Source organism: Colletotrichum aenigma (genome assembly GCF_013390185.1).
Source record: "Colletotrichum aenigma strain Cg56 chromosome Unknown KSG_Cg56_contig05, whole genome shotgun sequence".
In the NCBI taxonomy this organism is placed as follows: domain Eukaryota; kingdom Fungi; phylum Ascomycota; class Sordariomycetes; order Glomerellales; family Glomerellaceae; genus Colletotrichum; species Colletotrichum aenigma.
Window position 1 is genome coordinate 3,825,397 of NW_023500911.1, and position 12,375 is coordinate 3,837,771.

The 12,375-nt window shown below is 50.4% G+C and overlaps 4 protein-coding genes across 4 annotated transcripts; all 4 read left to right on the plus strand.

Moving 5' to 3' along the window:
• Positions 1–3,281: 3,281 nt before the first annotated feature.
• CGCA056_v008669 (Zinc-type alcohol dehydrogenase-like protein) lies at positions 3,282–4,463 on the plus strand (the record flags this gene model as incomplete). Its single annotated transcript, XM_037323916.1, has 3 exons — positions 3,282–3,872; positions 3,929–4,232; positions 4,282–4,463. 3 exons carry the CDS (start codon positions 3,282–3,284, stop codon positions 4,461–4,463), a joined length of 1,077 nt encoding a protein of 358 aa, XP_037177535.1.
• A 600-nt stretch (positions 4,464–5,063) lies between these two features.
• CGCA056_v008670 (Uncharacterized protein) lies at positions 5,064–6,371 on the plus strand (the record flags this gene model as incomplete). Its single annotated transcript, XM_037323917.1, has 1 exon — positions 5,064–6,371. The coding sequence occupies one exon, from the start codon at positions 5,064–5,066 to the stop codon at positions 6,369–6,371; it is 1,308 nt and encodes a 435-aa protein (XP_037177916.1).
• A 1,164-nt stretch (positions 6,372–7,535) lies between these two features.
• Positions 7,536–8,762, plus strand: CGCA056_v008671 (uncharacterized protein; the record flags this gene model as incomplete). Its single annotated transcript, XM_037323918.1, has 4 exons — positions 7,536–7,687; positions 7,744–8,101; positions 8,160–8,476; positions 8,591–8,762. The coding sequence occupies 4 exons, from the start codon at positions 7,536–7,538 to the stop codon at positions 8,760–8,762; spliced, it is 999 nt and encodes a 332-aa protein (XP_037177917.1).
• Positions 8,763–9,415: 653 nt separating this feature from the next.
• CGCA056_v008672 (putative transcriptional regulatory protein) lies at positions 9,416–12,210 on the plus strand (the record flags this gene model as incomplete). Its single annotated transcript, XM_037323919.1, has 7 exons — positions 9,416–9,495; positions 9,548–9,571; positions 9,950–10,446; positions 10,502–10,794; positions 10,845–11,300; positions 11,353–11,603; positions 11,655–12,210. The coding sequence occupies 7 exons, from the start codon at positions 9,416–9,418 to the stop codon at positions 12,208–12,210; spliced, it is 2,157 nt and encodes a 718-aa protein (XP_037177918.1).
• Between the last annotated feature and the right edge of the window lie 165 nt (positions 12,211–12,375).

The window sequence follows — 12,375 nt, forward strand, 5'->3', positions numbered from 1 at the left end:
GTTCTTCTCGATATATTCAATGTATTTCAGAGGTACTTGGTAACCGTACTTCAACCTCAACGTCGACAAAGTGTCAAAGAAATGTTTATACATATGGAGTATGTCGTAGTTGTAACTGTGCCCTGTTGCCTGAGAAATTGTCCGAGGAGCAAATTTCACCTCGGTAAGTTTAAGCCGACAGAATACTTCTGCTTGGCCTTGAATCGATTCGAAAGGCCCACAATCCAATTTTGGCAGCCATTCGTTCTTGAGAAAGTCTTCGACACTTCGATGGAAAAAGCCGATTCGAGACGCAAAGAACGGTGCGCGGTGGCGAAGTCTGGGGTTTTCAACTTCAAGTAACCCTTGTGTCAGTAGGTGAAGTTGTTTTTGAGCAATAGAGACTCTTCTATCGATTTCTTGTTCATCGTACGGATTTTTGCGTACGTTGAACGGAAATTCGGAAGCAGTCTGGAACCAATTGAATTCCGACAGCCACGTAAGGGTAAGGACATTGACACCGAAGCTCTCGGACCACCATTGGACAACCAGATTGAAAATGAAGTTTGATCTTAGTCTGAGCGTTTTCGAACTGTTGATATTGCTCAAAATTCTCCTAAAGAGGCCATTCAGGTCCGTAGGACACTCATTCAGCAGTCGGACAATTTGGGTTTCGTCCTCGTAATCCAAGGCAACATTGAGCAAAGACCTCACGACAAGGCTTGCCCAGAGAAACACTCCCTCTGCTTTGTCCGTGATCATTTCTGCCTGTTCGATACAAGCGGATCGAACTCCATCAAATGCCGTATCTTCCAGATGATGCTCAAATTGAGAGAGGGCAAAGTTCAGGATATCTGCCCGGGTGAGATGTTCTAGCTTGACGAAAGGGTTATTTGATTGGAAGACATCTAAGAATGCCGTATAGGGCCTGCCCGAGCAGATAATTTTGACATTATCTGCCCGCGACCATGACAGTAGCTTGCCGGCAAGGTCCCTCTGATCTAGTGTGTCCCCTTCGTATTCGTCAAGACCATCGATGAAGAAGCAGAAGGCATGATTCGAACACACCCCGACCCGAACTAATCGATCGAAGGCTTGGACGAGATTTGGAGACCTCTTCGCGTTCGACTCGGTCAAATAAGTGCCCGTAAATGGAGGGAAGATTTCTTCGATAAGCTCGGGGCTCTGTCGCAAGGTATGAAACAATATGGTGCGATAAAAACCTTCCAATGACTTCTGCAAGGCTGTGCCGGAATTCCAGAAGAATATGTTAACCTGAATGAGTTTTTTTCCGCCTGCCCAATTTGCTAAATGTTTGGCTACTCGTTGGTGATTGGCCAGAAACTTCATGAGTGTAGATTTTCCAGAGCCTGCCTTTCCTGTGATGAAGTACGAACCGCCTCCGATCGCAGTCAAGAAAGACAGAAAGCTCTCCGAGGTCATTGGTCTTTGCAAATTTTCTTCTTCGAGCTTTCTTCGACGCTCTTGGCGTGTGAAGGTGTCCTCGTCGCTGGTTTCGACATCGCTATTCTCGGAACTGTGGCTTTGCCCCGAGCCCGAGTCCGTTTGTTTCGTCACTGGCAGCCCCCTGTCTTCGTGATTCGCCATCCGACGAACTGCCATCCTGTTTGAGTTCGACGTCTGAAGGGTTGGGCTTTTGAACCATCCAGGCAAACGTCTCAGCTGATGCGTCTCGTACGGTATCCTCCCTGCGAAACATATCATCGAAGTATAAAAAGCTGAGGACGCTGTTTTCGTTTCGTATAGCTTCATACAACGGCTTCAGCCCGCTCAAGATGTTGGCAAGATCTGCAAGTCCGCCCGATGCATCTGATCTTTGTGAATTGAGTCGAAAAGCTTCGCCTTCCACGGCTATATCGGGTGCAGTTGGTCCCCTTCCTGTTCCACGAAATTTGACGACATCGAAGATTTGATTCGACTCTTTTGTCCGGTTAAGAGTGGCATTTGGCCTCGCATCGGTTTGCTGGCCTCTTAAAGCTTCTATGATCTCTTCCATCTTGGCGTGCGTCTTTTCTAATTCCGACGCATGCTTGTTCTCTAATCGGTTGCTTTCTTTTCGAATCGCCTCGAGCTGCGCGTGAATCGGTGCCTGACTTTGACTGAAACCAATGTTAGCTGCTGCATCCACTCTTTACCAGAGTTATGTATGGAATAACACATACCAGAAAAGAAGGCTGAGACGAAGCAAAATCTGCTGCCTGTATTGATCCAGACGATGTTCGATCGAGGCAATGTCTTTTTGCTTGCGAGTATTTGCAAAGGCAGCAGCAAAGCTTTTGAAGAGAGTCTTGTCTTTGACCTGAAGCTTATCCAGAAGCTCAAGTAAGTCGCGTGATAAGCTTTGACACTGAGCCACAAGGCTTTGAAGTCCTGTATCCTTATTTTCTGACTGAGAGATGCTCAAATAGCCAGAAGCTTTCTCCAGATCCAGGACAACGTTGGCGATGTGGTTGTTTTCCGGAGTCGAACCAGAAGCAGATTTGTAGAGCTCATGGGCGCCTTTGACGATCTTGAAGGAAATGTCGATGAATGTCAGGATACTAGAGGCAAGACCAGCCGCCTCCATTGTGGTGTCGATTTCCACGATGGCCTAACCGCCACCCGTCTCTCTATGATGACTTTGATGCAGGAGAGAAGAGGCTTTCGTGACAACTGGGCGGGGGTGAGAAGCATCATCTGATCAGGCTGCTTAGACTGGGCAGCACGCGGCGTAGTCTGCATCAGCACCTGAACATGCGGCCAGCGATTGGCCTTCATGCAACTTCCAACTTCATTGGAGGATATGCGATGTCAGCGATCACCTCGAACTCGGTTTTCGCGGTCGCGTTCGGACTAATTAGAAAATGCCTCTTCTCACGTGATAGGTATGGCTGGGGAGAAATAAGTGGTAACTCAGTTGATCCGATGACAGCTGTGCACCTGAATAGGCTAAACAGACCAGATAATTAGAAAACAAATGCGCGGCGATGGAAGCTGACTCAGTCACGATATCCGTCAACGTTGTCACTCACAAATCCTGCCATGTAACGACACAACCAAAGAAAGCGTGCACGATGTAAAAATTCTTTTTCTCTCGCCGTGGAACCTGGATTATGCAATCAACCTTAGAAATCCACTCCAATAGAGGTGGCGCGGGGCCGTTCCACGTCAAGAGAATACCGAAGTTGAACTGAATGGGAAGAGCGGCAAGAGTGCACCATAACTATATAAAAGACATCCAAGTTCCCGGTTTCTAAGTCGTTCAAATAGTTACTTTTCATTGTACGCGCAAAACTGGAGAGATGGCCGAACGTCTAGCAGCAGCATGGAGAATCCGAAAGAATATCCAAGGAGGCCTGACCGAAGAAGGCATCGACCTGAACCTCTCACTGGAAACAGTTCCTAAGCTGATGCCAGGGGAAGGTCAAATCCTCGTCCAGATCCATGCAGCAACCCTCAATTATCGGGATCTACTAATCTTGACATCTGACCCCCGCTACGCAAGCGGTAGCCCTGTGGAAGGCCTTGTACCCCTGAGCGATGGCGCTGGTGTCGTTATTGAGGTCAACTCCAACTCGTCGCGATGGAGGCCCGGTGACAAAGTAATCAACGCAACCAACACAACCTGGAAAGCTGGTCAGACTGCTGCAACTTTCAACAACAAAGTTGGCGGCGGATCAGGCGACATGGATGGAGTTTTGCAACAGTATTCTGTGTTCGACGAAGACGCGCTCGCGCCGATGCCATCGAATCTCAATTTCGAAGAGGCCGCATCCCTCAGTGGACCGTACGTCACCGCCTGGAATACGCTCTTTGGGGGCCCTCAGTATCTGAAGAAGGGAGATGTTGTGGTCATCCAGGGCACCGGCGGTGTTAGTATCGCAGTGCTGCAGGTGAGTTGTGCTCAGGTTGCTTGTATCTGGTGGGCAAAGACACTGACAGGTTCGAGATTGCTGCTGCAGTTGGGGCGGTGACTATTGCCTTCTCAACTTCAGAGGACAAACTTGATCTCCTTCGCGAACTCGGGGCGACGCATGTCTTCAATTACCAAAACAACCCCAACTGGAGCCAAGACGTTCTCAAAGTCACGGAAGGACGAGGGGCAGACCATGTTGTTGACGTCGTAGGAGCCGCGACCATCGCCGAATCCCTTCGTGCGCTTCGTCAAGATGGTCTAGTCTCGGCTATTGGGTTCCTGTCCGGCTCCGAAAAACATGATCTGATACCCGATCTTGTTTTTGGCGCGAAGACAAGTAGGTTTAGGGCAATCCTTAGCGCAACACCGACTGACTTGGTTCGCAGTCCGAGGCCTGATGTTTGGGAGTCTGGGGATGTTCCAGGAGATGAGTGCGTTCGTCGAGAAGAACAACATCATGCCGCCGGTCGCTGAGGTGTTTGAATGGAAAGATGCGAAGAAGGCCTACAAAGCTTTGTTCAGGCAGGGTTTTGTGGGGAAGGTTGCGATCAAGGTCGCCCAAGACTGACCGTTGAAGGGCATTTCTTAGGTAGTGATTGAGATACTGTAGGAGAACACGAGCCTCGAGTTCTCAAAGATACATCTGCTTTTTCAAGTACCTGGATTTGCAATTCCATGATAAATGTAATTCAGTTTCATCTGCACACAATGTCCAGCGAGGCATGACTACAGTCCGATGCACCGCGTTGGAAGGCATCGGTCGAAAACGCTGCAAGTGCTGACATACAGGCCCCTTCAGCGATCTTGAGGGGACATGTAACTAAAACCGATGTGTTAGCGCACCAGAGCGATCGCCATGCAAACGGGCGCGAAAACTAACAGTGACGGGCAAAGCACGAGTAGCCACGTGTTTTGCAGTTACAGTATGTGAGATAAGAATGTAAGCCATGTCAGCGTGCGGCAGAAAGTTGCCGTGTTGAAAGGATTCCAGCCTCATGACGTATCAGATTTTCGTGTGAAAGCTGTCCTGTTGTCTGAGTAGATGTTGGCATTAGAACGGATATTTTACCGTCTGCGTGAGTCCTTTCCGTGACATCAAAGTCAGCCATCAAAAATCTAGTATTCGTACCCAGCTTTACAGAGGAGCAACTGCCTGCACCACACTATCATGGCGCCCCTGGAGATTCTCATCGTCGGCTGTAGCATCGCCGGGCCGACTCTTGCCACTTTTCTCTTACTCACTGAGACACCGGCGTCTGAGAAACCTCGCACCACGATCTTGGAGAGAGCACCAGTTTTCCGTCCTCAGGGCCAGAACATCGATGTTCGAGGTGCGGGGGTGACCATCATCCGCAAACTCGGACTCGAAGCCGCCATACGTGGTGCCACCACAGGCGAAGAAGGCGTACATTTCGTCGATAGAAATGACCAAATATGGGCCTCTTTCGGGGCCGACAAGAGCGGCAGGACGCAAACCCCCACAAGCGACATCGAGATTCTGAGGGGCCGGATGGCAGATTTATTGTACAAGAAGAGTCGGGAGGTTAGCAAGGCGGTGCAAGATGAAGGTGGGGCCGGGATTGAGTACATCTTCGGGGACTACCTGGATCAGCTGGAACAGGATGGCGACAAAGTCCATGCCCACTTCGCGAAGAGTGGTGAAAGACGGACTTTCGACATCGTTGTTGGAGCTGACGGTCTCCAAAGCGAGACCCGAAAACTGGCTTGGGGGCAAGAAGGTGACGAGGACAGGATGAACAGACTCAGCATGTACGGCGGTTTCTTCAGTATGCCGCGCGGCCCCACAGATTCGGAATGGCGCCGGTGGTTCCATGCCGAAGGCCGCCGTGGAATCATGATCCGTCCGTCAGGTTTGAAGGACCGGACGACGGTCTTCATGGCCATTGTCAACGACCAAGATGACAGACTTCGGGCAGCTGCAGAGAGAAAAGGGGGAAGCACTGCAGCGCAAAAAGCGATTCTCAAGGAATACTTTGAAGGTCTGGGGTGGGAGACTGATCGGATTATCAAGGAAATGATGGCGACTGATGACTTCTACTACGACACCATCAGCCAGATCAAAATGGAGAAGTGGAGCAAAGGCAGAGTTGTTCTCCTGGGAGATGCAGGGTACTGCGCGAGTCCCTTGTCAGGCATGGGAACGACCCTGGCACTGAACGGCGCCTACAACTTGGCGGGCGCCATCACACAATTCCCGAACGACTTGCAAGCCGCCTTTGATCAATATGAGGAGAAGATGCGGCCGACGGTTGACAAAGCGCAGCGTCTGGCACCAGGCATGCCTCATCTGTTTCACCCAGAGACGGCCTGGGGAGTCTGGATGTTGAACATCTTCGTGTTCTGCCTTTCATGGTCAGGATTGATGGCGCTTGCGGTGAAATGGGAGCCGCCGGCTAACGAGGTCCCCGTTGAGGAGTATGGCTTCAGATCTCTCCAAGAGAAGCAAGTGCTATGAAACCGAGGGATGGCGTTGTCCGGTGACTACAAGTGGCTTATTGTGGTATAGAAGCTCCGCTCATAGACATGCATCCAATCTGTCGAAGAATCTGAGGTACTCGATTAAAAATTGATTGTAGCCTAATTCAAATGATGTCATCGCTGGGCCAAGCAGCATCCTACGGTTGAAGCCAAGTATCACCAACTGGATCAAAATTGCATGCCAGTGTCATTGGTGTATCGGGGAATGTTTCCCAATAACTCAAGATTTTACTGTTGCTCGGATATATATCAAAGTCCGCGAAGGAATTAGGCAAAGCATTCGGTCGCGCAAGAGGCTCTGCTTTGATCCGAGCTCATTGTTGACATCCCGCGCCGCGCACCGACGCCGCGCACGTGGAAGGCAGCAAGTTTAGGGAATCAACTGGGGCTTTGAAGAAGAAGGAAGGCTGAATTCACAGCTTTTTGGGTAATAGTGTGGGACTTTCTCATCACTGGAAGATACTAAAACGTCGCCCAATCACTACCAGAGTCTGTTGAATTGAATTGTTAGTTTCCCCCTGCATCAGGGAGGCTATGTCATCTGAATACAATTTACAATGACGCGAATTACGGCATGGAAAACTTCGGACGGGCGAATAGCATTATGCTTTGTCTAAATTCGAAGTTGAAGCTGGTTCGGACGGCCGCTACTGCTCGCGCCTCCGTCCCGTCTCTCAGAGCCCGGGCCAACCACCCCACACGAGCTACTGAGAGACTAAGAATCTCGGACGGTCTTGCGCGACCCCAGAGGAACATACGACAAGCTAAGCGCAGCTGCATTTCTGGATCGGTATTCGTGTGCTAGGCAGAAAGTAATCTTGTTGTCTGGGTGAGAGGTGCGGCATGCGGTGCAAATCCAAGAATACCCGCGCCCGTTTTGAAGCACAGAGTCTGATGACAACATGAACCCGACATGCAGGATCACGGTCTAGACTTGAGTCCAATCCAAACCGCCGTGCCTGTAAGCTCTCATTGAATGCACTCGGTGATGTTTATAAAGACCTCTTGTTTCCAGCTGGATCCAGACTTTTTTTCCATCAACTCACCAGCAGTACTCTGACTAAGTTCTCACGCTAAGATCACATTCGTTTCTTTCTTTTGATTACTCCATTCAGCTTTCGGAACGCCTCCAAGAAATACGATGTTTGCCAAGTGTTACACTTCACTTGTATTGTGCGCCGCGTTGCTTACTGGCGGAGCCGACGCACAAGGAGCAAATTGGGGAGGCTTCAACACAATCCGCAACATCTGGACTGCTGGAGCGTCCATTGATTACATTGGCTCCGGTCCGCTGTAAGTTAGGGACTGAAAAAAGAGCAAGTACGCATAGTGACGGAGTTGGGCTTCAGGAGCTACAGCACGACTGCCAACGGTCCCAACCACATCAACTACATTGTCAACGCACGAGGAGCGAACAATGTCAACCTCAATAAATTCGCTTTCCCAGGTGCCGTTACCGACAGCCGCTATGCCACGCCTACTTCGGTCTTAGGCTTCAACCCTATCATCAACTGGAATGACCAGATCACCAACATCGCCAACGTCTTTTCGGCTGCTCGACTAGCAGGCAATGCCTCATCCAGGGACTCTCTGTTCATTTTCCTTGGTTCCAACACCGGAAACGATGTACTCAACACATACAACACCACCAACCAGCCTCAACTCATCACCAACCTGATTGGCACAATCCGCACCAAGTTCGACCAGGTAAGTAATCCCATCAAGGTAGCCTAATCGCAGCATCGATCGCTAATGGAAATTGAAGATCTACAATGCTGGTGCCCGCAACTTCATTTTTCTCTCTGTCCTGCCCGCGGAGCTCATTCCCCTCATCCAGAGCCGCGGTGCAACCGACATTGCCAAGGTTGCCGACTTTGCTCGCAACTACCAGACGGCTGTCGTAGCTCTGATCAACGAGCTCAACAACAACACCAAGTACCGTGGACAGATCACCATCTTCTCTCCGGACTTCACTCAGACTCTCCGTGACATCAAGAGCGGTGCATTGAGGACTGGACCTACCGCGGGATACCTGGATCGTTCCGGATACTGCGCCGATGTTGGGCCCATTGGCGAGTTTGTGTAAGTCTCCAAATTTTGCGACATGTCGATTGCATCTCAGGCAACGGCACCGAGTCTTCATACTGAAAGATTTGTCATTGAAACATCGGCTAACGTTTTGTTCACAATGTCTAGCCCACCCAATCCCGACTACACTTCGCCTAACTGCCAGTACTCGGCCCGCAAGTACCTCTTCCACGACCAGATTCACTTCACCTCGCCAACCCACTGCGAGTATGCTCTCAACTCTCTGCGTGCCATGGGAGTTACTGCAACTCCTCAGCAGCTGTCTTGTCAATTCGCTTAGAGGACAATGGCAGGATCGGAGGACAGCCGATTGTGTACATAGAATGCAAACTATGTTGCTGATAGAAGAGCCATCGTGACTCACTGCCGAACACGAGATCTGGGTTTCGAGCAGTTTTATAGGCTAGAACGAATATGAGATAGATTGCTAACTCGAATGAGTGTGAAAACGTGCGCAAAAATATCAACGATTTTAGCGCTTTGACGAAAATCTCACAACTTATGTCAGAATACAAGGATCATTTGTGCAACGAGAATGCCGGAAGCCCCATTAATTCCCCAATCTGGGCAATATATCCCTTACTGGGGCGCCGCGGACAGAAACGGGTCGCGCGGCCTCCGAAACCCAGGGCGCAAAAGAAATAAAACTAAAATAACGACATATGGACAGATGCTTCCTAGAACGGTCGAAGACACAAACTGTGCTGCCTTCTCATATTTCGGGCCCCGACCTCTCCTCCCCCGAAGACAAAACGCAGGTTGCTTCCAGTCTTGCGGATTTGAATCGGCTCCCACGGTACGCGAACATTCATATTGACTGGCAATCCTCCGATTGGCGACCCCCACTGATCGAGTGCCACTATTACACGCCCCTGGGGAAGCAAGACGCGAAGGATTACAGCATGGACGACAGCCAACTAGACGCCAGCGGTCATGAAGATGCCCCAGATGATGGCCCCGAAGAGGCGCCTGAGCCGACCTCAGCTAATCAACAAGTTACTATTCGCAGAGCAGTAGGTAGTTGCTGGTTTGCTCGTGAAGATAAAGCGCTGATTTGGAGTCTAGTGCGACGCTTGTAGAGCAAGAAAAGTGAGTTGATATACAAACAGCTGATGTTTTGGACCAGCCCACATGCCCAGAAACGACGATGTGCATCATTGCTTGGCATCACGTCAGACTTGACAGCACCGACCGGTCACTCAAGAACGAATGCTCACCTTAGTTCATGCATAGATCCGATGCAATAGAGAATCACCTTGTTCTTATTGCACTCATGCCAAGATCGAGTGTGCCCATGCAGACAACAAGCCCAAAGAAAAAAGGACTAGAATCCTCATCACCCCACAATAGTAAGTCGATCCCGCCTGCAACAACGATCTCACCTTCGGCAAAGCGAAATCTACTTTGAGCTTGCTTTTCTGTGAACGTGCTACTGTGACGCACATGATGATAACTTGCGTGCTACAGTGAAAGGAAGATTGACCAGATTGACCGTCGACTCGAGACGGTTATCAGGCTCCTTCATGATATGAAGGTCAACCCCTCGGCTGGAACGACCAGCAGTGATAGGTCAGGTGGAGTCTTGGGAACACCGCCTACGGAGGGAATGTCACTGTTCTCCCAAGATGGGCCTCCTACATCAACAAATACGCCATCGAGCCACGCTCTTCAGGCAGACGAAGAGTCGAGCGCGGTTGTTGAAGGAGAATCCTCTCTGGCGGCCCACTCGGTATTCGCGACGGAGTTCCTTCAGAAAGTGGTGAGCACCAAGTCACTGCAAGATTCAAGTCTCGACTTGGGTGAGACTCTGGAAGCGCTATCCCAAATCGTCACAGCTCTCAAGCAGCAGCCAGTTGCGGGAGAGATGACATATCCTCATGCAAAGCCGATACAAAGGCAACGCATCCAGGGTCTTGAGTTGCCACCCATTCAGAAAGCTGTAAACACCATTCGCGTTGCAAAGAGTAAGTCTCCTTCCCGACATATGTTCAACGAGGGATTGACTCATGCGAGGTGAAGGCCAACGACTCTCTGGAATGGCATGGATCTACGACTTCTTGCCAACCCGCCGATTTCCAGACCTCTGTCTTAATGTCTACTTCTCAGAAAACCACTCCGAATACGACTTCATCACTGTCAACGGCGGTCTCTACTCACTTTTCACCGACTACGCTGCACAAATCTCACCAGAAGATAAGAAAGAGTACCAAGAGTACGCGAGAATGTGTAGGACAAATCTGGAGACCAGCTTGTCGAACCTTCCACTTCACTTGCCAGCATCTGCCGACGTAATTGTAGCTCTTCTATTCGGAGTGAGTCAACTGAGTTCGTTTCTCCCACGCGCAATCGCTAATTACACCAGACATTCCACGCCGTCGAGATTTCAAAACCATCACTCGCATGGACGCTGGCATCAAAAGCCTCAGAATTATGTCAGACTTTGGGCTACCACAGAGCGGAGTGCCTGAAGAACACCAAAGATGACGGCAAACCCAGGGTTCGCGGCATGCACTGGCACCAATTCCTCTTCTGGAACGTCTACTATATCGACAAGAGCCTGTCACTTCGCTTGGGTCGTGCGTCAACAATTCCTGACTGGCACATCACCATGCCAGAGCCCTCATTAGAGGACCCCTTGGAGGACCCTCTACTACCGTACTACGTCCTATGGATCCACACCGCGAAGTGCCAGGGAAAGATCTATGAAATGTTGTACAGTCCAGACTCAATGGCACAGCCTTACCATGTCCGACAGACTCGCGTGCATGAGCTTGTTTCCATGCTCCATGACGTGGAAACGCGGACACAAGAGGCGAATGTGAGTATTTAGACATATTGCCGAAGCTGGACAACACTGACTCTCATAGCAGGCCAAATGGGGTGACAGGGCCCGAGAAATGGTGGAAGGGGCTTTCGTCGATTTCTGTCTCATATCTGACTCGGTTCTTCGTCTGTCAATGTTGACAATGGTATACAGAGCTGCACCGCGCGCTGAAGGTTCTCCCACGACTTTCAGCCCTGAGTGCATAAAGGCCGCTAGAGCAGCTCTTGAGAAACATCAAGAGTGTGTTTCGGTCATGCGGAAGTCTCATGATGTCTATTTTGCGACTTACATCCACTGGTTAGCTTCTCAATCTCAAGCTACTACGGGTCGCTGCTGACACTATTGCAGGACTATCATGTTCGCCCCATTCATACCCTTCATTGTGCTCTTCTGCCAAGTTATCGAGACGCAAGATCAGCAAGACTTGGCTCGCTTACATGGCTTCATCCTCTTCCTTCAGGAAGCAAACACTCTCTCCGATGCGGCGCACAAGATGCATCGCCTATTCCAGGTGCTCTACAGTGTCGCTCTCCGGTTTGTCGAATTCCGAACGTCCACGCCACAGGCGCAACAGACACAGGCGAGCGCTGAGATGGACGCTTATCTTGCTGCCCTTGGATTCCCTGCAAAAGGAGGCAATGGCGGAAATCAGCAGGTTCAGCCACAACCGCAGCATCAACATGAGATGGACTTTTCTCAAAATACGAGCCAGACATCTCAAATGGCGGGGGGCACTGTGATGTCGGGTATGGGAGGGGACTCGATGGACGAGGGGCTGATGAAGCCCGGGAACCCAATGATGTGGATGACGAATGCGGCCCAGCTGGAGGACTTCTTGTACAGCAACCAGGCCATGATGGACCTGCTGCAAGAGCCCAATTTCGAGTCAGGCCAGCACCCTTGAGTTGATTTTCGCTCGTGAAAGTCAAATGGAGGCGCGAGCTTGCAATTTGTAACATAAAATCACCGAGAGCATAGATCCCGTGGGAGACAGATATCGCCTTTGTAAACTACCTAACGACCCTTAACGACAAGATCTCATCTTCTCTCACGTCCAATCCAAGAACAG